A 23,565-nucleotide genomic window follows, 5' to 3' on the forward strand; every position below is an offset into this window, starting at 1 on the left:
TAAAGGGATCTACTAATGTGCTACAGATACACCTGCAGAAAGTACTGGAGAGCACATAAATATGGAGATTATTAAAGGGATGTACTAGTGTGCTACAGATACACCTGCACAAAGTACTGGAGAGCACATAAATATGGAGATTATTAAAGGGATGTACTAGTGTGCTACAGATACACCTGCACAAAGTAGTAGAGAGCACATAAATATGGAGGATATTAAAGGGATGTACCAGTGTGCTACAGATACACCTGCACAAAGTACTGGAGAGCACATAAATATGGAGGATATTAAAGGGAGAGGACTAGTGTGGTACACATACACCTGCACAAAGTACTAGAGAGCACATAAATATGGAGGTTATTAAAGGGATGTACTAGTGTGCTACAGATACACCTGCACAAAGTACTAGGGAGCACAGAAATATGGAGGATATTAAAGGGAGAGGACTAGCGTGGTATAGATACACCTGCAAAAGTACTAGAGAGCACATAAATATGGAGGATATTAAAGGGATGTACTAGTGTGCTACAGATACACCTGCACAAAGTACTGGAGAGCACATAAATATGGAGGATATTAAAGGGAGAGGACTAGTGTGGTACAGATACACCTGCACAAAGTACTAGAGAGCACATAAATATGGAGGTTATTAAAGGGAGAGGACTAATGTGCTACAGATACACCTGCACAAAGTACTAGGGAGCACAGAAATATGGAGAATATTAAAGGGAGAGGACTAGTGTGGTACAGATACACCTGCACAAAGTACTAGAGAGCACCTAAATATGGAGGTTATTAAAGGGAGAGGACTAATGTGCTACAGATACACCTGCACAAAGTACTAGAGAGCACATAAATATGGAGGTTATTAAAGGGAGAGGACTAATGTGCTACAGATACACCTGCACAAAGTACTAGAGAGTACATAAATATGGAGGATATTAAAGGGATGTGCTAGTGTGGACTGATACACCTGCAGAAAGTACTAGAGAGTACATAAATATGGAGGATATTAAAGGGAGAGGACTAATGTGCTACAGATACACCTGCACAAAGTACTGGAGAGCACATAAATATGGAGGATATTAAAGGGATCTACTAGTTGGTACAGATACACCTGCAGAAAGTACTAGGGAGCACAGAAATATGGAGGTTATTAAAGGGAGAGGACTAGTGTGGTACAGATACACCTGCACAAAGTACTAGAGAGCACATAAATATGGAGGATATTAAAGGGATGTACTAGTGTGCTACAGATACACCTGCACAAAGTACTGGAGAGCACATAAATATGGAGGATATTAAAGGGAGAGGACTAGTGTGGTACAGATACACCTGCACAAAGTACTAGAGAGCACATAAATATGGAGGTTATTAAAGGGAGAGGACTAATATGCTACAGATACACCTGCACAAAGTACTAGGGAGCACAGAAATATGGAGAATATTAAAGGGAGAGGACTAGTGTGGTACAGATACACCTGCACAAAGTACTGGAGAGCACATAAATATGGAGATTATTAAAGGGATGTACTAGTGTGCTACAGATACACCTGCACAAAGTACTAGGGAGAACAGAAATATGGAGGTTATTAAAGGGAGAGGACTAGTGTGGTACAGATACACCTGCAGAAAGTACTAGAGAGCACATAAATATGGAGGATATTAAAGGGATGTACTAGTGTGCTACAGATACACCTGCACAAAGTACTGGAGAGCACATAAATATGGAGGATATTAAAGGGAGAGGACTAATGTGCTACAGATACACCTGCAGAAAGTACTAGAGAACACATAAATATGGAGGTTATTAAAGGGATCTACTAATGTGCTACAGATACACCTGCAGAAAGTACTGGAGAGCACATAAATATGGAGATTATTAAAGGGATGTACTAGTGTGCTACAGATACACCTGCACAAAGTACTGGAGAGCACATAAATATGGAGATTATTAAAGGGATGTACTAGTGTGCTACAGATACACCTGCACAAAGTAGTAGAGAGCACATAAATATGGAGGATATTAAAGGGATGTACCAGTGTGCTACAGATACACCTGCACAAAGTACTGGAGAGCACATAAATATGGAGGATATTAAAGGGAGAGGACTAGTGTGGTACACATACACCTGCACAAAGTACTAGAGAGCACATAAATATGGAGGTTATTAAAGGGATGTACTAGTGTGCTACAGATACACCTGCACAAAGTACTAGGGAGCACAGAAATATGGAGGATATTAAAGGGAGAGGACTAGCGTGGTATAGATACACCTGCAAAAGTACTAGAGAGCACATAAATATGGAGGATATTAAAGGGATGTACTAGTGTGCTACAGATACACCTGCACAAAGTACTGGAGAGCACATAAATATGGAGGATATTAAAGGGAGAGGACTAGTGTGGTACAGATACACCTGCACAAAGTACTAGAGAGCACATAAATATGGAGGTTATTAAAGGGAGAGGACTAATGTGCTACAGATACACCTGCACAAAGTACTAGGGAGCACAGAAATATGGAGAATATTAAAGGGAGAGGACTAGTGTGGTACAGATACACCTGCACAAAGTACTAGAGAGCACCTAAATATGGAGGTTATTAAAGGGAGAGGACTAATGTGCTACAGATACACCTGCACAAAGTACTAGAGAGCACATAAATATGGAGGTTATTAAAGGGAGAGGACTAATGTGCTACAGATACACCTGCACAAAGTACTAGAGAGTACATAAATATGGAGGATATTAAAGGGATGTGCTAGTGTGGACTGATACACCTGCAGAAAGTACTAGAGAGTACATAAATATGGAGGATATTAAAGGGAGAGGACTAATGTGCTACAGATACACCTGCACAAAGTACTGGAGAGCACATAAATATGGAGGATATTAAAGGGATCTACTAGTTGGTACAGATACACCTGCAGAAAGTACTAGGGAGCACAGAAATATGGAGGTTATTAAAGGGAGAGGACTAGTGTTGTACAGATACACCTGCACAAAGTACTAGAGAGCACATAAATATGGAGGATATTAAAGGGATGTACTAGTGTGCTACAGATACACCTGCACAAAGTACTGGAGAGCACATAAATATGGAGGATATTAAAGGGAGAGGACTAGTGTGGTACAGATACACCTGCACAAAGTACTAGAGAGCACATAAATATGGAGGTTATTAAAGGGAGAGGACTAATATGCTACAGATACACCTGCACAAAGTACTAGGGAGCACAGAAATATGGAGAATATTAAAGGGAGAGGACTAGTGTGGTACAGATACACCTGCACAAAGTACTAGAGAGCACCTAAATATGGAGGTTATTAAAGGGAGAGGACTAATGTGCTACAGATACACCTGCACAAAGTACTAGAGAGCACATAAATATGGAGGTTATTAAAGGGAGAGGACTAATGTGCTACAGATACACCTGCACAAAGTACTAGAGAGCACATAAATATGGAGGTTATTAAAGGGAGAGGACTAATGTGCTACAGATACACCTGCACAAAGTACTAGAGAGTACATAAATATGGAGGATATTAAAGGGATGTGCTAGTGTGGACTGATACACCTGCAGAAAGTACTAGAGAGTACATAAATATGGAGGATATTAAAGGGAGAGGACTAATGTGCTACAGATACACCTGCACAAAGTACTGGAGAGCACATAAATATGGAGGATATTAAAGTTATCTACTAGTTGGTACAGATACACCTGCAGAAAGTACTAGGGAGCACAGAAATATGGAGGTTATTAAAGGGAGAGGACTAGTGTGGTACAGATACACCTGCACAAAGTACCACAGATCACCCAGGTACAAAGAAAATTCAAAGAAATCAACTAGTTGGACTTTCATTTACCATCATTCAGAAACATATAATGTTTGACCGGCTTTTATTAACATTTTTTGGGGGTCCGTTTGGAAAATCCCCATTCTATTATAAGGTTTTGCATTTTGTTTCTACGGCATTCATTCTGCATTAAAAATGGCATGGCGGCTTTGCCCAGCAGGTCAGTACGATTACGGCGATACCATATTTATATTGCTTTTATTACGTTTTACCACTTTTAGAAATAAAATATCACTTTTTTTTTAAAATGAATGATTTTCCTGGAGTCGCCGTATTCTGTCAACTATAACTTTTTTTTTTTACTGTTTTGTTGACGGATATATGTCAGGTCTCTTTATGTACAGGACAAGTTTTTCTTTTTATTGGTACCAATGTTTGGTTTGTATGACTTTTTGATCACTTTTTTTGATATTTTTTGAGGAACAAAATGTTATTTTGTACATTGTGGTATATTTTTTATGGCTTTCACCATATAGGATAAATAACGCTATTTTTTGGATAGGGGTGACTTATAGCCACACGGGGGTACCTAACATTTCTGTTTATGTTATGTGTTTTATAATCATAAGGTCCCATGCACATAACATTTTTTTTTTTCAGATAGCACATTGGCCTATTCATTTCTATCGATCCGTGCACACGGCCATGATTTCCAAAGATCTGTGTGTGGGCCGACAGTCTGTTTGCATAACTCAGGACAGGTCCTATTCCTAACTGGTTTTGCGGCCGTGCTCGCTGGCCCCGATGAATAGGACCTGGGAGCGCGGCTGGTGCATTAGCGGCACACAGATGACATCCATGTGCAGCCTGTGCTGTTTAATCATGGCCGGCGGATCATATGCAGTTCTTAAGGTCTGCTGTGGTTTGTGATGGTGTAACATTTTAGATTTCTACCATGCTTGCATCATTTGTAGGATGAGGTTTTCAGTTTGGTCAGCAATGTTTGGCTGCTTTCAGACGGAGTAACGCTCTGCTCATTCTGACACGTAATCACGTGTCAGAATGAGCGCAGTAAAACAGAATCCCATTGAGTTCAATGGGTTCTGTCTTACGTGCGCTACCCATTGCACTCAATGGGAGGCTTTTTTACCTATTGCTTTCAATGTGATACTAAGTTACCTTACGTATAGGTAAAAAAAGCCTCCTATTGATTTCAATGGGTAGCACGCGTATGCCGGCACCCATAGAAATCAATGGGATCTGTTTTAACGCTGCTCATTCGGAATGAGTTTACGTTCAGAATGAGTGGAGCGTAAACTCTGTGTTAAGGCTCCCTATGTCTGGTATATTCCTTTAATCAAAATCTAAATAGTGTTATTTATTATGTATACAAATATGACAGCTTAGGTAGGGTTCACACTACCGTTGGTGTCTGCTTAAAGAGGACCTTTCACCACTTTTGGGCACATGCAGTGTTATATACTGCCAGAAAGCTGACAGTGCGCTGAATTCAGCGCACTGTCGGCTTTCCTGAATTGTGCCCCGGGTAAATAGCTTTCAGTGCCGGTACTGTAGCACTTTACAGTCAGAAGGGTGTTTCTGACAGTCAGCAGGGAACGTCCTTCTCCACAGCAGCGCCTATCGCACTGTACTGTGTGAGCGGGGAGGAAAGTCCCCTCCCTCTGCTCACAGTGCTTGTCCATAGACGAGTATTATCAGGAGGGGAGGGGGCGTTCCTCCCCGCTCACACTGTACAGCGCGATAGGCTCTGCTGTGGAGAAGGACGTTCTTGACAGACTGTCAGGAAAGCCCTTCTGACTGTAAAGATCTACGGTACCGGGACCGATAGCTCTTCACCCGAGGCACAGATCGGGAAAGCTGACAGTGCGCTGAATTCAGCACACTGTCAGCTTTCCAGCAGTATATAGAACTGCCTGTGCCCCAAACCATGAACGGTTCTCTTTTAAAAAAAAAAAAAAAATAAAAAAATGGACACCTATCATAACAGACACAAATGGACAGTAACTGATGGCTATCAGTTACTGTCAGTAATATGTCTGTTGCCCATAGAACTCAATGTTTAAAAAAAATAAATAAATTAACTGACACTTTCTGTCCATTTTTTCAAAGTCCTGCATGTAGGATTTTTTTTATCCGCTTGAAAAAACAGACATGGTTGTAAACGGACACGATAAAATCCCATTGAAGTGAATGGAAATTGCAAACGGACCAGCTAGTGCCAGTTGCTAAAATCTTGTACGGACAATAGCCACGGACACTGCTGAGTGGACACTAACGGTAGTGTGAATGCCCCCTTATTCAAAAAAGTTAGATAAAATGAGAGGTACTCTATAAACACTGAGCATTATCAGTAGTGATTTCACAGCCTACACTTTGTAAGATATCCTTTTCCTGTCATTCCTCAAGAAGGAGAAGATGACTGATCACAGTATTGAGGTAGAGGAACATGACAAGACTATTCTGAACACTGGGCATATACTGTAATATGAGGGCATATAATCTGTAGGCACTGTGTGTGCCAGACTAGGGCTAGTTATCTACATACCACTGCATTGGAAGGGAAGGATCTAGTATTAGGTAGCGGTACTGTGCAGTCTGACCCTGGATTGCAGTCTATGTATATCAGTGCAGCTTAAAGACCTTCCTTCATGTTAATTGAGTGGGTATTACAGCCCTACATTCATCAGGGAGTTACCTATACACCCCTTAATCACATACCCTGGCAGTGACCGGAATAGGGAACGTGGGAACGAGGTTTGTGGGGAGTTGGTTGCGTTAAGAATACCTGCACTAGTAGACCTTAGAATTGGGACCAGTATATTGTTTATTGGAGGTCCTTTTCTCACTTTTTAAATGCACTATAGGGACACGTCCTACTTTTATTCATGAGATAATAAAAGCTACGTTTTAATATTTTTTCGTTTGGGGGGGGTACCCATTTTTGTCCGATATTCTGAACACTGATCAGAATCCAGATCACAAATACTGTTGTTCACGTTATGGAAAGGGTAGGTACACTTTAAGGCTGCTTTCACATGTCAGTGTTTGGTCAGTGATTTTGTTCAATGATTGTGAGCCAAAATTAGGAGTGGAGTGGAGACAGGGATCAGGTATAATAGAAAGATTTGTACCTGTTCTGCATTTTTAACCCACTCCTAGTTTTGGCTCAAAATCACTGATAAAAATCACTGACCAAATACTGACGTGTGAAAGCAGCCTTAGCCACACATTAAAAGGAGTCTGTCAGTTTCTGACATTTTTTATGCTTTACTCGGCATTCTTGCGCTGATTATGTAACTATTTTCATGTTTACCTTGTGTTCTGTATTCATGATATATTTCAATAAATACCTTTGCAACTAAAGAGTCTGTCAGTAGTAAATTTGTTATAAATCTAATCACAGTACCTTGTAGAAGTCATTCTACATATACACTTGGAGCCCTAGTTTTTAATACAAAAAAATTATTTACATGAAAATTTACATGAAAGAGCTATTAAAGTGCCAGTACAATGGAAACCCCTAAAAAGTGACCCCATTTTGGAAACTACACCCCTCATAGAATTTATCTTGGGGTATAGTGAGCATTTTGACCTCACAGCTGTTTCATAGATTTTATTAACATTGGGGCATGAAAATAAAAATTATTTTTTCCCCCAATAATCTGTCCATTTAGCGCCACATTTAAATTTTTTGCAAGTAGTTAAAGCAGAGAAAACACAACAGTTTGTTACACAACTTCTCCTGAACACAGCAATACCCCATATGTGACTGTAAACTTCTGTATGGGAACATGGGAGGGCTCAGAATGGAAAGAGCTACTTGGCTCTTGGAGGGCAGATGTCGCAGGAATAGTGTTTAGGTGCCATGTCGCATCTGCTGAGCCCCTAAAGTACCAATACAATGGAAACCCCTCAAGTGTAACCCCATTTTAGAAACTAGACCCCTCAAGGAATGTATCATTTTGAGCCTAAAAAATGCTTCCCAAAAATTAATGTACAAAGTGAAAATTAAAATTTTAAAGTATGCCATTTCGGTGCCCAATACAAAATCAGAACTGGATCCAGAAGGAAGGGGACATCTTTCTTTTACACTTTCCATTCTCCTTTAGTAATTTTCTGGCTTTGTGTATGGTTTCCCACACACATTACTAGGTATTCGAAGTGAAAAAACCAAAACTTCTCAGGTTAGAGATTCATTGTACTTTAATAAGAACATGGAAACCCTAGTCAGCCCTTCACAAAATCAAAGTACAGGAAGTCAAATTAAAAGTAATCTACAGTAATTCACTTAAAAAACGTGTGTAACTGAATATATAAACAGACCTGCAAAGTGGCACAACAATACAGGCGGAGAAATGGTCACCTTCCAAGAGTCAATATGGAAAGCTCTGTAAAACAATGATGTCTGACTCAAACGGATTTGTCTCAAACATTATTCTCAAAATATTTCAGTGGCTAAAAATACCGCTTTGCAATGGATGGGTAGAACTGGTGAATGAAATGGATAATGTGCCGAACATTTTCTCATGAAGTTGCTACAGCAACTATATACACTTAATGCCAACGCTGTGGAAAGATGACCAATAATGGCTTACTCTGGTCAACACAAACGCTCGGCCAGTTTTGGGGACTCTGACCCTACACCATTATGTACGCTCTTATATGAAAAGTCAATTGAAAGGAAGACTAAATGCAATGTGCCTTTCTGGAAATGCAGGAAAACGGAGATGGTCTTCAAAAGGTCTAAAAACGTCTAACTTCATGAAAGAGTAACTGCTCCGCTACAAACCTATTGTTCTTAATAAATACATTTCCAATCCCAAGCTTTCCCTAGTAAAAGCTGTATCAGCACCCTCCGCTTATTTCGAGCTAGCATATTGAACTATGCTATTTATAAAGGTTTAACAAGTTGAATTGTATTGCAAAGAACTACATGGACAAAGAGTAAATTATCCATTGTGTTAGACATCTGGGTGCAACGTGAAGAGGTTTTGTTTTTATGCATTAACTATGTTAGTTCATCTTGAATTGGTTTTGTAGATTTCTCCAAGACTGGAAAACTATGCCCGAGAAGCCAAACATGCTCTTCTAAGTTTTTAGTCCAGATTTGTACTAGAAGCACAGTTTTCCAGAGCTCATGTGGTTAAAGCTGAAGGCAGCAACAGAAAATAGACGCCTTTCAGTCAAGTGCATAAGTGAGACATGTCTATAGTACATGTGATCATGAGGCTGTATAGAAAACAGTGTCTGGGTTGTACAATAGAGCCACACTGTTTAGACGTTTGCCTCTAGTCAAAGTGACAAATCCAAAACGTGAAGGAGGCTCCTGTTTCGATTTTCCAAGAGTATAAAAGAAATGTTTTCTATGTTCTCGCCAGTTTAGACTCGTGAGCGCGAAGCGTGCCAACAGCATCTTTGACTGCATGGTAGATAATGTTCTTCACCTGAAATAAAAGCAAAACAACAAAAAGGTAAGGAGAAGAAAAAAAACAAAACAAAACCCAAAATACTTTTTAGGCGTGATCTAAATTCAAGTTTTCCCTAAATAAGCACCAAATGTACCATTTTATTTTTTATGACAACCTATTGTGAACATTAGAAAACCTCTGATGTGGAAACTGATTATACATATTCGTACTTACCTTGAATTAAAGAATTGCCCTAGGTTTCAGGAATCTACCTTTATTCAGTTTCAGGTACACAAATTGCAAGCTGCGTCTATAGCTTTAGACTTTCCTCATATGGCAGTAATACATGCTGGATATGAGCTTTATGTGCCCAGGTTGCTGTTGCCCTCACTAGCGCTCATCTAGCTTCAGGCATAATAGATACTGGTCACTCATCAGTAAAGGGTCCATTCACACAGAGGAATTTGGTGTGGAATTTTCCACGCTGAAAATAAAGCCTCCCATTGATTTCAATGGGTTCTGCTAGTTTGTTTTTTTTTCCGCTAGTGGAAAATGCCACTAGTGGGAAAAAAGCTAGCAAAACCCATTGAAATCAATGGGAGGCTTTATTTTCAGCGTGGAAAATTCCACACCAAATTCCTCACTATTTTTCCCCGCACCCTTGGATCGCTAGGAATCCAGCAGCAGGACCCCGCAGCAGTCAGCCGATTGGGAAGCTGGAAGCCATATACATGGTATACAGCCAAAAGCAGCTCTTTGTCTATTCGAGTGAATGGGAGCAGAGGTGCAATTCCCCAGCACCACCACACTACAGTGTACAGAAGATGTATACATTGTATAAAGCCCTACTCTGTAGCAGTAGCATCAGGAAACTGCAGCTCTGCTCCCATTCATTTGATTCTGGAAGTATACCTTATTTACAGCTGAATCAGCTGATCAGTGCAGGGTTCAGGTGTTCGATCCCAACAACGCGATTCTGCGGATATGTCATCAGTATAAACCCTATACTCCTGTTGCGCAGTCTCTCAATGTCCAACAAGTCATTGCTGGCATCTAAGTTAGTCAAGACACTAAGGATTATATCGGACAGCTTGTACTTCCTCATGGCATCCCAAGAACCCTCTGGAAGAATTGTTCCTCTCCCCACTTGTGATGAAAGAGAAGGCTCCCATTCTCATCCCAGAACCTTTGTCTCCCAACAAACTTGAGCTAAGCTACAGCAGGTGAAGAATCCATCAATGGGTGAAGATGCATGGTAAGCGCTCCCAGCCTGCTAAAGGTTTGCAGTGTCAGTGAACGCAAACACATAGAATTACTCTTTTAGGGGCAGACTTCTACTGGCAATATTATGCAAGAAACACTTTCTCCATTTTTTTTTTGTAGATGTCCTCTGATCTGTCATGTACAACCTCTCCATTATATCATTGCTAACACAGGGATAAGAAAGAGAGAGCAGAAAAAGATCATGTGCCTAGGGACAGCGTACTGTTAGATCTATGTCAGAATCAGAAGGACAGCCAATGAAGTGAAGGAGTTGCTCAGGTTTTACAACAAAATGTCAGAATTCTTTTTAAAAGGAAGACTATTAAAAAAAAAATGTTCACTTGTACTTTTGCTTTCTAAAATGCAAAAAAAAAAAAAAAATCTAAAAGATGAGTCAATAGTTTTTAAATACTTAATAAATAAAAGTGTGAGAAAAAAAAACTATTACGGCATTTTCAATTTAAAGGTAAAGCGTACAGTAACTTAAGAAACAGAACTGGCCCTTATTAACAATCTAGGTAACTATACCTGTAGTTTGTCCTCATGGTTTGTGTGCGTATTTGACAAGTGCCTAAATTCCTGTGTCAGGCGGAAGCAATGTTTCACATGTTCTGGAGAAACAAAATCTTCTGCCACTTTTATACAACTGTATAGGTTGTGGACCTACAGAAAAAAAAATAAATTAAGTATAATGTAAAGATTATTAGTGTAGGAAAACAATCACGCAACCTTGGTCCTTTAGATCAGTGTGATGTTATTTAGAAAGTGAGAGCGTTTAGTTCCCAATTACATTACACTGTATAAAAAGATACGATTAAAGTATCATGATAGTGAACATGTAGCACCTCTCAGACAGACAATCAGGTACAGATACTGCAGAAGTATTGTCCACTATTAGATACTGATGGTCAGTCAATATCAGAGAGATGGTTGTGCTCAGTGTTTGACAGCTGAGGTGCAAGAACTTAGAAGTGCGTGTAAGTAGATGGCATCATACAATGTGCAATGGTCACATCATTCTATTGAAACTCAGTGCTCATACATCTAAATGGAAGCTAAGCGGCCAAACTCCAGTTACAGCCATATACAATGTATGGAGCCATTATCTTCTGGAATCTGAAGCAGTTGATCGGTGAGGGTGCCAGGTGTCAGTCGCTCACAGACCTGACACTGATGGCTTATACCAAACACAGGCCATCAATACCTTGTCTTGAACAACACCTATAAACGGTTAAGTCACCATTACAAATTCTCATTAGGTAAATTATGAAGTTCCTATGCAAGGCAAGAGGCAGGTAGGACACATCAGCCATGATTCAAGATGACAAAACTATAATCAGAATGAATAAAAACATTAAATAGAATGTGTGACTGCAACAGTAGTACCCGATGTGATGTAACTTTGTGCCAGTGGTCCAGCTGGAGCCGGACATCATCATGAAGAATTATCTTAAATGCCACCAATATACAGTATATAACACTATAGCTTGCACTCAATGGCACTGAACTATCATGAAAGCTAATCAACACACAGAATATCCTGGTGGACGGCAGGTTATTTACATGTAATATCAGTCTATTACTCTATTTTTATAAGAAAAAAGAAAAAGAGAAGTACACTGTTATACCTGATGTGGTGCTCCAGCAGGAATGAACACAGCATCTCCCAGGAACTGTACAATTGCCCAGCCTTGCACTCCATATTCATCATAGAGACGCTTACGTAACGATTGATCTAAATACCAACTTTGATCATGTATCGGATCATGATCTAGTGGATTTTCTTGCCCCTGTTCATCACCAACCTATAACAAAAAAAAAAAAAAAATATTAACTACACTATAATCTTGTAATAAAATATCACCAATACCCTTGGATATAACACCAAAACCATACCTTTCTAAGCAGCTCACGGATCTTTTCTGCATCCTTAGCAGCATAAATATGCCATAAAGCTCCAGGCTTTTCTTTACCCTCATGAATACGCTTTTTTGTCACTTCATCAGCATCACCTTCTTCAATAGTCTTGAGCACCTCTAAAAATGGTATTACATTAGTCCAATGTGTTAAAGTTATCCACCAAGCTTAAACACACACTGTACATGCGCTATAGATTTTCTCAGATGACTCTCTCAAGCCATGATGAAAGTGGTTAAAGAAATATCTGCAAGTAGTTTAAATGTAGTAAAATCTATCACTTACTAATATACTGTAGAAACTGAAATGGCTCTGTAGGCTAGTTCGCAATGTAGTCACATAAACAAGTCCCTCCTGTTTATCTACTGTTTGTGTAATATCCTGCATTCTGAATGTGGTTATCTTTATTCTATTGATATACTGTATGTCATTCATCATATGCCTCTTAATACCACGGTTTCTTGGCTCTCCCTCCAATCTCTGGAGGGATCCTGTTTCACATGCTGGGCAGCAGATTGTGCAATAAGCATGTCCGACTTTGTGTCCAGTTAAAAAAAAAAAACGGTTTTGCCACAGAGACCATAAAACGCTCATGGGCGGACACTTTGCAAACACATTCAAAATTAATGGGATTGAAAAATGACTGACTTTCTGTCTCCTGTCTAGTTTCTTGGGCAGAAGACGGAAACAGAAAGCGGAGACCGGGGCGTAGATGTGAACCCGCCCTGAGCCAGTTTTAATTAATTGCACACAAAGTCTGTGAGAGGGGGAGAGACTCATGGGAACTGTAGTGATTTATACAGTAATTCCACTAAATACAAGAACTGTCTTCAGAAAAACAAAAACTTCAGCACAAAGCTAGGCCATATAATGAAGAAGGGGGAGGGGAAAAAAAGAAGAAATATATAGTTCCTTTTGATCTATGGTGACATTACACATACAGGTATTTATCTATATCTACCACTAAGAGACATCTTTAATATTGCTGCTGATTTTTTATTGTGCCTATATTTATTCCTCTTCTATTTCCACTCCTATGGCTTGCACCGTGGATTTTACAGCTGAATCAGCCGCCAAATCTGTGATAAGATCGAGCAAGCAAGTCTGTATAAGTATGTAGCACTTAGATTATACTGCAGTATATAAAAAAAAATTAGAATTAGGCTTTGTTCACATTGCTGTCATTCAAGTTTGTTCTGATCTGTCAAAGGACTAAAAGGCAGTCGGAATGAGCGATGCAGATTGATCACACTGCATCAGTCTCCATTTACTATAATGTAAAAAATACACGACAGCAGCTTTCTTCCATCTTGTAAGTTTATTGTATTTTTTTTTTTTTTTTTTTTACCAAAATAAATAATCCTTCCTTATTTATTTTTTTCTTTGGATGTTTACTCAATACATGATATTTATTATTTTCATTCCTCCTAATATTAGTATTCAGTTTCTGATGAGGTTCTGGCAAAATATCAGTGAATTGTCATTTGGCATAACAGTAAGGCAAAACGACATTTCCTTAAAGGATTACCTTCATCGTGAGCACTTTCTCCCACTGGAATACCGACATACACCATAACATTAACAGCATCAGACACATCCAGATGCAAGTTTGTTGTGCCAACTCGTCTGTCTTCCGCAGTTATTAAACCTTAAACATGAACACAACATAAAGTTAAATATCATAAAACCTAATTTCACTAATTTATTCAGTTGCATATCATCAAGAATTGTGAATGCATTATTTCATTTACTTATTTAGCACCAATATATTCCACAGCTCTGTACAGACATTGCCGGTCCCATATAGGGCTCACAATCTAAATGCCCTATCCGTATGTCTTTGGAGTGTGGGAGGAAACCCTCACAAACAAGAATATTTATTTAATGAAGACACACAAAGAAAGAAAAACAAAGCAAAGTAATGAAAACAGTTCCAGAATATACAGTATATAGTAAGTATTCTCTGAAGAAGATTGTGAGAGACCGTGTGGGGGTCTAACTGACCCAGGCCTCTTTAAATCCCAAAATGTGTTCTTTACATTGTCTTCCACATATAGAAAAGGCTGTGCAAATTGTCACCATAGGCTCTGGGCTCCAGAACATGCTGGACAATGCAATGTGGTGACTATGCCACAGAGTTCAGCTTGAAGCTTCTATTTTACAGCAGATTGGAAAAAAAAAAAACATCTTGGGGCAAAATTGTCACTATATTTCAGGCAGGTTTCTGGCATAAAAGTGGCACCACACAGGGAAATAATTTTGACATATACAACACAACATACCATAGGCATTATACATTTTAGGCCCAAGATCTGGTCTCACAAAGTAACTGGGCAATCTTGATGCCAAATTAAGTCTTCCATCTCGCTTTGTATATTCTGGCAAAGGAAGGTTGTCCATTAAGTCATCAAATCTACAAGGTAAAAAAAATAAATAAAAGGTTTCAATAACTATATCACGGCAAAGTTATTTGGGTGCAGTGCCATCTAAGTCTCACTTTCAACAGAATCAAGTGCAGCACTGACTTCCCGTCATCTGAGAAATCTACACGACACCATGGAAAAAGCATTTCCAAATGCTGGTACTTGCATAAGGCACATCTTTATCTTTGGAAACAAGACTACATTACCGTGTTGGCATCATGTCCCTGAAATCCTCCCCCGGAGGCCAGTCTTTTAGCTTAAGGACCATAGGACTGCCATCTTCCGCTCTAAGTCTTTCTGCAGAAAACAAAACATTCATCTTAGATATAATTGCAACATTATTGGACATTTATGGTTCTATTTAAGAGCTGGACATTAATTAAATCACTTGTCTGCAACAATTGGGGTGTGTTCATTGTAGTCAATGGGAGGCATAAACCAAAGCAGGACGCTGAAAAAATAGGCGTCATTCTCAATCTCACTTAAGATTCAGACAGCGCAAAACACACCGCACCAGTGAGTAAAAGTCATGGCAGAAAGAAGTGCTGGACAACCAAGAGGGATCTCAGTTTAAAGTCCAAAGTGTGAACAGACCCTTAAGCTAAATACGTCATATTGTTAAACCGTGAAACGACATCTGCTTCAGAGTTGTACTGCTGCTCATATTTTTTGTCCTCCACACAGTGACAGTGGCTTTGTTGCTTTGCTTTCAGCCATTCACTTGATTTCTGGGAGTGTGTACACTACATAGCCTGATGCCTTCTCTCCAATACCTACTGCCACAAAATGGATTCTAAGCCACCTATATGCAGTTATTGGAGCAGTCAGTTCTGGTGTCAAAATGCAATCTGGCTGATAAGAATGTCAACTTAATCTACTGCTACAGAACTGTTCCATGTACTGGGGTTGTGGCCATGCTTGCCAAAGCCCCAATGTTCATCTTTGGTCACCACCCACTGACAGATGGTAATGTACTTCTGGTGGTCCAGCACATTGTTACACCCGGTGCACCAAAGAGCTTATGTACATATAAATTAAAGGTTGTTTTCTGAGTATTTAGCTTGCACTTTCACACATAAAATGGCCCCTACACAATATAAATGGTTTGGATTTAAGATGGAAACAGACTCTCTAAACATTAAATTACACAAAGGGGATGGGAGAATCTTCCATAAAAATGCAGAGGGCTACTGCTACAAGTATCTGAGAACTGGAAGGAAACCTGACATAAAACATGCTGCTGACATTAAGCCAGAAGAGTTCATAAGGGGCAAGTGCTGGTTCAGAAGGAAATGAGAGAGACTTTTAAGTCAGCGCTGTGGATAAGCTGTGGTGTGAAACAAAGAAGTACAGGATTTATGTGATCAATCTGATACTCTGTAACACTGATAGGCAAGCACAGATCCACCAATAATCCAGGTAGGCCTTTTCTCCTGTCACCTGTTTTAGCATTTCTGCTGCTAGAGACGGCTCTCACTCTGCAGCAAGTTAGAAGGAAGGAATTTACCTAGTAGCCAACACCCTGGAGCAAATTTACAGCCAAAGAGAGTCAGCTTGGGACAAAAAAAGGAATCTGCAATTCTGATCATTAGTCATTAATCTGACCAGCAAATGAGAATAGGTTTGTAGACTCGGCAGTCGCCACTTAACAGGTAACTTATTTTTGTGCAATGGGCTGATGGGATTCATGAGAATTTGTAGTGGCTGCAAAACACCGTAAGGACAATAACTAAAAACACATTAATAAAACAAAGATTGCACTTACTCTCAATAATTTCAAAACCATCCCAAAAATCACGAACTTTCACATCTGAAATTATAGCACAGTTCCGACAATTCACCAAATCCACATCTTGATCTCCAAATTCAAAGCTAAATGCCTCAGGCTTCCATAACTCCCCCTTTAGCTTTTTCTGGACGCCAGAAACAAGCACAGGCTAGAAAGGGAAATAAAGTTATTACAGATTCACAACAGATAGTGAGGACCTAAATTACACCATTTAGCCCCCCCAAACAAAGTATATTCTCACCTGGCCTTGTTTCCAACACTCCCTAAATATTTTCCAATTATTTTTGTTGCTTGGGTCGTGTAGACAGAGAAGTCTTCCATCACAAAGCCAGGAATGTGATGTGTGTGGATCAAGGACATGTAAACCCATCACCATCTCCTTCCCCTCCTTCAGACTTTCTGTCGAGCTACTGGCTCTCTTTGCAGCATCTGATGTCTTTTTGTTTTCAACTACTGAAGCAATAATGTGGTCCAAAAAGTTGGGTAAACTGGATTTTCCCTTTGCCTGGAAAAAAAATATATATATAAAATTTGTGGTTTTGCATCATGGGTACAAAGCAATACAAAACTTCCCCCACAAACTAAACATTCACAAATGTTCTGGAGAAAAATCAAACATCGTTCTTTACATTACATCCATATCCACTAATATAGAGCAACGTATATTAACTAAATGGTTACGCTGGCCAAACAAAAGGAAAAAAAAAAAAAAAGTCACTGCCAGACACCTCTGACCACAGCTTGTTGAAATCCCCCCCACAATACCTGCTTTGGGGACTAACTGAAACAGTCCCAACAACAGGAGATGCGGTTTTGGTTCTGCCAAAATTGGTGGGTATGTTGGATGTTTATCGAATTTGTAAGACCATACTAAGGTCTCATTCACATGGCAGTATTCTGGCTAAAATTATGCATCAAAAATACAGAAATATACTTTGTCTGGAGATTCTTTTCCTGGTTTTAGCAAAGAATTGCTGATAAAATAAACTGACCAGAATACTGTGATAGTTACAGGAACATAGATCTGTAATCCCATAAATTGTGCCTTTCAAGCCATCTTATACCGGACCTTAGCACCCAGCCCAGGCTAAGTTAAGGTCACCTGAATAAAACGGTTTTGCCTCTGTTGCTGAGAAATCCCTGTCTTTGTCAATCTGCAAATTAGATTTTTGGAACAATGAGGGCATTGCCACTTACTTCTGTGGGGCAATGGCAGCATCCTCACCGCTTCGAAGAATGAGTTTGCATATTGACAAAAACAGCAACGCGCGATGACTAAACACTATTCAATTCAGGTGACCCTAACCCATGTGCAGGGCTCCCTTTAAAGTCCATGTAAAAGATAATACTCACTGTAGCATTAAAGACTGGAGGAAATGGCACCCCTGCTTCTAGTGATCCTTGAGAAAGCTTCCCAGGACCAGAATGAAGCAAATCTCTTAAACTGGAACCTTCACTCTTTGTGTTGGAGGCGGCAGGGCCTAATAAAAGGCTATTGAAGAGTTTTGGGGAGGTGGCTGGCTTCATACTTGAATTAAGGGAGTCCAAACCTATGGGAGGATTTGATTCTTTTTGCTGTACAGGCTTCTGTGAACTATGGTCTGAAATAAAGCATTTCATTATTAATGGCACATTTATACACTCCATTATTAAAACTCAAAATCTCTACCACGAACTAAGCATGTGTAAAAATCACAATAATAACCCAAACCAGAAAAACTAACGATAGGGCAAATAACAGAAATTTTATGAGAACCTGTCACCAACATGTGCTTTAAACACATCTTGTTTCTTATGTCTATTCGGCATATGTACAAGAAACGACTCACAAAACAGCCAGAAGCAATCTTTACTTGAGAGAGACCAAAATACTGTCCTTTTGGCTTTTGTCACATTAGTGCTGGTTGTACTTTTTCTCTTATTTGAGAGGCACTGCAAAAAAATGTGCACTGGGCAAAATACTATATATTAACATCTATGTCTAATGGAAGGCTCAAACTTCATATGAACTTAGGTCTAACAATCAAACACCATCATTGACAGGTTTCTCCATATTTATGTACATGAAGAGATCTGCCAATAATACTCAGCTTATGAGAGTTACCAAGCAGACACTTCTACCCGAGCATGTCACATAACACTAGTCAGCACCCAATGTTAAAGAGCCATCCTGGCCAGAAGCAATTGCCACCCATCCAATGGACAAGTGAGCAATGCTATACTCTAAGGATCTGATCACTAGGAGTCACAGACTGCAACACCTTACAGATGAGCACAGATATCACAAGCATCAGACCGGTCACTAAATCACGCAGTTTGTACAGCAAGATGTTAGTTACAGATTCCCTTTATGAACAGAATTGTAGTAAAAGCAGACACGTCCACTACCTTTTGTTTCTTCTTTTGCTTTTTGTGCTGCCAGATCTGCCAACCAATGCAAGGCAGAAGAGGGGGTAGACTCTGGGCACTGCTGTTTGTTTTTATTGTCTGCGTTGTTCAGATTATTTTGTTCACCCAAGGTAGCCTCGGCCATGTTGTCAACACTGTCTTGTTTCAAATCATCCTCTGTTTTAAGGCTATTTTCACTTGTTTGTCCAAGAGTTGATGTGGCAGCATCGCTGACCGGAGTATTCATAGCTGGAAGCTTGAGAAAGCAAAGAACACAATCTAAATGCAATTCATGCCATCCAGAGGATAAACATTCAGTGTAAGGCCTTATTCACATGGTGGTAATATGGTCAGTATTTTGCCTGAGAACTTGCAAGCCAAAACCTGACGTGGATCCTTAACAAGAAAGAGCAGCTATCTTTTCATAATAATTTTATTCTCTAAACTTGATAGTTGATCCAGTCCTGGCTTACAAAATTTGATGCAAAATATTGAGCAGAATAGTACCGGCAAAATAAGGCCTAAAGTAAAGAGGCAAACACTTACCTGGTGGTGATCTAGAGTGACAAACATCATATCTAAAATACAGATCTAAAATATCTGGTAGTTCCTTCATGCTTTCACATGGATTGACATTAACAAGGAGTACTTCACGTGCTCACATTTAGAGGCTATTTACACAACTGTGCACGTCCTGGAAATACAGCCAATGTGCAAGCTGCACTTACCAAACTGAGCACGGCTGTGTGAATGGAATTCAGTAAAACCATACTTGAGATACAATGAGCTCCCAAATTGCTACTGTACTGAACTGACATAAAATAGAGTAAAAAATAAATAAATAAAAATGACCACTGTGGGTGTCTGAACATGAAAGGATTTATATTGAAGAGTCAGAACAGAATATTGGGATGATAGTGAGGGATAAATGAATACCTGGGACATGCCATTTGTGACCGCTGGTCTCAATAGTGTTTTGTTGTTTCTGGTAATACATGGACAGTTCGCCTTGATACCCCATTTGCCTCTAGCTGCGTGGACCATATCCCCAATGTTGTAGAGGGCTGCCAATAAAAATTGGATCAGTAAAAAACAAAAAAAAAAACCTAAAAACTAAATAAATACTGATTAATAATTGAAAGCTTCAATAAAATATATACCGTATTTTTCGGACTATAAGACGCACTTTTTCCCCCCCAAATTTGGGGGGAAAAGAAGGGTGCGTCTTATAGTCTGAATGTGGCGCCTGGCACCCGCTGTAATAGAGAGGCGGATGTCGGCAAGGGATAGATGCAGGTGCCGGGGCCTGAGACATCGCTGCGCTCCTCTGCCCTGCATGAAGCCAGCAGCAGCAGGAGTGATGCTATTCCGCTCCTCCGTCCCCCCGCCGCTGGCTTCATGCAGGGCAGAGGAGCGCAGTGATGTCTCAGGCCCCGGCATCTGTGCCAGCGTCTATCCCTCGCCGGCATCCGCCTCTCTAGTACAGCGGATGCCGGGTCAGTATCGGTGGCCCCTTCTCCCCCGGGGCCGGTCCCCACCGGCCTCGTACCTGTGAAGTTGCAGGCCGGCTCCTGCGCGGCGATATCGCAGGAGCCGACCTGTTCGGGTGACAGCCGGGAGCCTAATGAGGCTCCCAGGCCTGTCACTGCTATATATTAGTATTGCAGCTGGTCTCTATGACCAGCCGTAATACTAATAGACAGAATGTCCCATAGACGGCAATACAGTTGTATTGCCGTCTATGGGACTTGCAATCAAGTGACCGCAGGTTCAACCCCCCGGGGGGGGGGAATAAAATAGTAAAAAAAAAAAAAAAAAACTTTAAAAATATATAATAAAAATATTAAATAAATAAAAGTTCTAAATCACCTCTTGTCCCTAGAATATATATATAAAAGTAAAAAATCATATATCATAAACCACCGGGTTTTTTTTCAATACAAGGTGATCTAAGCAATATATAGTCCCCAAAATGGTATAACTAAAAAGTACTTCTGGCCCCGCAAAAAAAAAAAACACTCTATGCGTCCCCGTACAGCTGCAGGGTCACCTGTCAATGTGGCCTTGCAGCTGTTGCAAAACTACAACTCCCATATATTAAATATTTTACCATTTTTTGCTTCCAAATTTTTTTTCCCTATTTTCCTCCTCTAAAACCTAGGTGCGTCTTATAGTCCGAAAAATACGGTATATGAGTAATGGTGGCTTAGAGCAGACAAATGCCGCTACATTCCTAGGCTTCGTGAGTTACAATAACAGAAGCAACTATGGCAAATGCTTACCAGTGCCAGGGATAATCTGAGTCGGCATCAGGTTTTCAGGTTCATGCGGCTGTCCTTTAGCACATTTTAACCAAGCAAAAACCTCTTCATCACCTGTTTCATCTTCTGGGGCAACTACAGAAAAAAAAAAGAATTACAATTTTATTACATGCCAAATAATGCCCAAACAACTTTTTTTTTTTTTTTTTTTTAAAAAAGGGATCCTATCAGTCAGATGTATGTACTCCCTACTTACAGTCATTTCTATAGAATGTAAGCTCTTGGTGACAGATCACCCTCACATTAAATGAGTCTGGCTTCGCAGAAAATGTCAATGCTGCTCATACCAGCCAGTCAATTCCCTTCTTCCCATTTCCACACTGCTAGATTCATTGTGGCGCTCACAATAATTAGCATCACCTAAATTTTGGCATCTCTCCATTGTACCCTCCCTCCAAAGACATCCATATGCCCTAACAGGCCAGCAAAACAGGGATGAGTCTCACGAGGACACTTTGTACCCCTTGATAGTTATTATTTAGCAATACTTTTATGTGCATTTATACGACATAGCTTTACCTCTGAGCTGCCTGGTCTTTCTGAGCCGATAACAATCGAGACAGACACAAAATCCACACTTGCGGCAAACCCAGTGAATATTGAACAGCGTAGTCTCACAAACATCACACATCTCCCTTACACCTCTGACCGCTCGCTTCCAAGCAACCTTTTCTGTACAGGAAAAAAAAAAAGAAGGCTGATGTTACAATAAGAATGTGTTTCTAGGGTTATTCTAACATGGATGACAACTAATATATTGCACGGTTCATATGTTGTCATAACCAATTAGGGTTACAGTAATATGACGGACACAGTGCCATAGATACCACAGATCTGATACATGTATTAGTATGGAGGTGCTATATACAAGAAAGCATGGGGAGAAAAAAAAAAAAAAAACTTACGCTGTGGCTCCACCATCATCATGGCTTCTTTCTCAGACATAACTAATTGACAGAACTGATCTCCCACATTAGCAAGAATATACTTCGATGTCTCCAAGTCAATGCCCTCAGCTGGAACTGCATTTGGGACCCAGAGCCGCATTGCTTCAGAATCACTCTGTTGGGGACTCAAAAAACCTTCCACACGAAGTATTCCTTTCCGGGTGAAAACCAGTCTGAAACACAATGAAAGTAACTTCAACTCCACTGTATAATTTTTTTTTTATGTAGATTGTGAGCCCCATATATTTTCCTATCAGTATGGGTTTTTTTTTGTAGAATGGGAGGAAATCCATGCAAATACGGGGAGAACATACAAACTCCTTGCAGATGATGTTTGTGGTGGGATTCAAACCCAGGACTACAGCGCTGCAAGGCTGCAATGCTAACCACTGAGCCACTGTGTTGCCCCTAATTCCACTGTATAATAATAATAATGATAATACTACTAATGAATAAATAGAAATCATACTAAATCATAAATAAAAGTGACTGGGTCCTCAAACATTATTATAATAAGATTTTCTATTAATTTAGCACGAGCATATTCCAGACAACTTTACAAATCACTGTATGTAATAAAATGATACCTGCGAAAGTGGAAAAATCTGCAAGCCACAGTGGAGTCATCCTGATCTGGTTCTTTAAATTTCCGATACCGTTCTAATCTGCATTCCCGACATTTATGTAGATGTGGTGCAACATTGATGCAGGAGCCATCCTGAAGAAATGGCTCTCCAGACTGCTTCAGCCTTCTTACTTTACTCACATCTTTTAAGACAGACTGTCCAACTGCAATGAAAGGAAGACACTACTCATGAGATCACCCAAAGTGCCTGAGGAGAGAATTAGTCGCAGTATTCAATGTACGTGAAGAAGGAAAACCTGACACACTGGAGCGTATAAGAGAAACTGGGTGTCCCAGGAGAAAATTCCTCCTGGGGGTTTCTCCTAGGCAAAAGCCCTTCCTGCTGTAAACCCTCACCTACCAGAGGAACGGGACATTTTGTAGCCCATTTTAAAAATTTCTCTCACATTCCAGTATCCAGAATTTCATTTTGCCACTCCAGTAACTTCTATGAATGACAGGTGGTATTTTTCAACATTGACATAATTTTGGGATACATAAAACTTATTAATCCCCGGAGGGGAGAAAAACAAAAACAGCAATTCCTCTATTGTTTTTGTATTATAATTGTGTGCCACTTTGTGGTGTAAATAAGGTTTTAAATGTACTATATATATTGCTACAATTACAGCGATACCAAATCTGCATTGCTTTTTATGT

At 39.9% G+C, this 23,565-nt stretch overlaps 1 protein-coding gene across 1 annotated transcript in view; it reads right to left on the reverse strand.

The window, feature by feature from the left end:
• Window positions 1-8,009: 8,009 nt before the first annotated feature.
• KDM3B (lysine demethylase 3B) overlaps window positions 8,010-23,565 on the reverse strand; it is a 32,037-nt gene continuing 16,481 nt past the window's right edge. The window contains exons 9-24 of the mRNA XM_075274598.1: window positions 22,868-23,069; window positions 22,239-22,453; window positions 21,853-22,005; window positions 21,295-21,408; window positions 19,949-20,076; window positions 19,013-19,268; window positions 17,978-18,225; window positions 16,866-17,129; window positions 16,601-16,772; window positions 15,042-15,132; window positions 14,695-14,825; window positions 13,941-14,060; window positions 12,392-12,531; window positions 12,124-12,300; window positions 11,024-11,158; window positions 8,010-9,268 (exon numbers count right to left, since the gene is read on the reverse strand). Coding sequence (XP_075130699.1) covers window positions 9,188-9,268; window positions 11,024-11,158; window positions 12,124-12,300; window positions 12,392-12,531; window positions 13,941-14,060; window positions 14,695-14,825; window positions 15,042-15,132; window positions 16,601-16,772; window positions 16,866-17,129; window positions 17,978-18,225; window positions 19,013-19,268; window positions 19,949-20,076; window positions 21,295-21,408; window positions 21,853-22,005; window positions 22,239-22,453; window positions 22,868-23,069 — 2,627 coding nt within the window. The 3' untranslated portion in view covers window positions 8,010-9,187. The remainder of the gene's footprint in view (window positions 9,269-11,023; window positions 11,159-12,123; window positions 12,301-12,391; window positions 12,532-13,940; window positions 14,061-14,694; window positions 14,826-15,041; window positions 15,133-16,600; window positions 16,773-16,865; window positions 17,130-17,977; window positions 18,226-19,012; window positions 19,269-19,948; window positions 20,077-21,294; window positions 21,409-21,852; window positions 22,006-22,238; window positions 22,454-22,867; window positions 23,070-23,565) is intronic.

Source organism: Leptodactylus fuscus, chromosome 5 (assembly GCF_031893055.1).
Source record: "Leptodactylus fuscus isolate aLepFus1 chromosome 5, aLepFus1.hap2, whole genome shotgun sequence".
NCBI lineage: Eukaryota > Metazoa > Chordata > Amphibia > Anura > Leptodactylidae > Leptodactylus > Leptodactylus fuscus.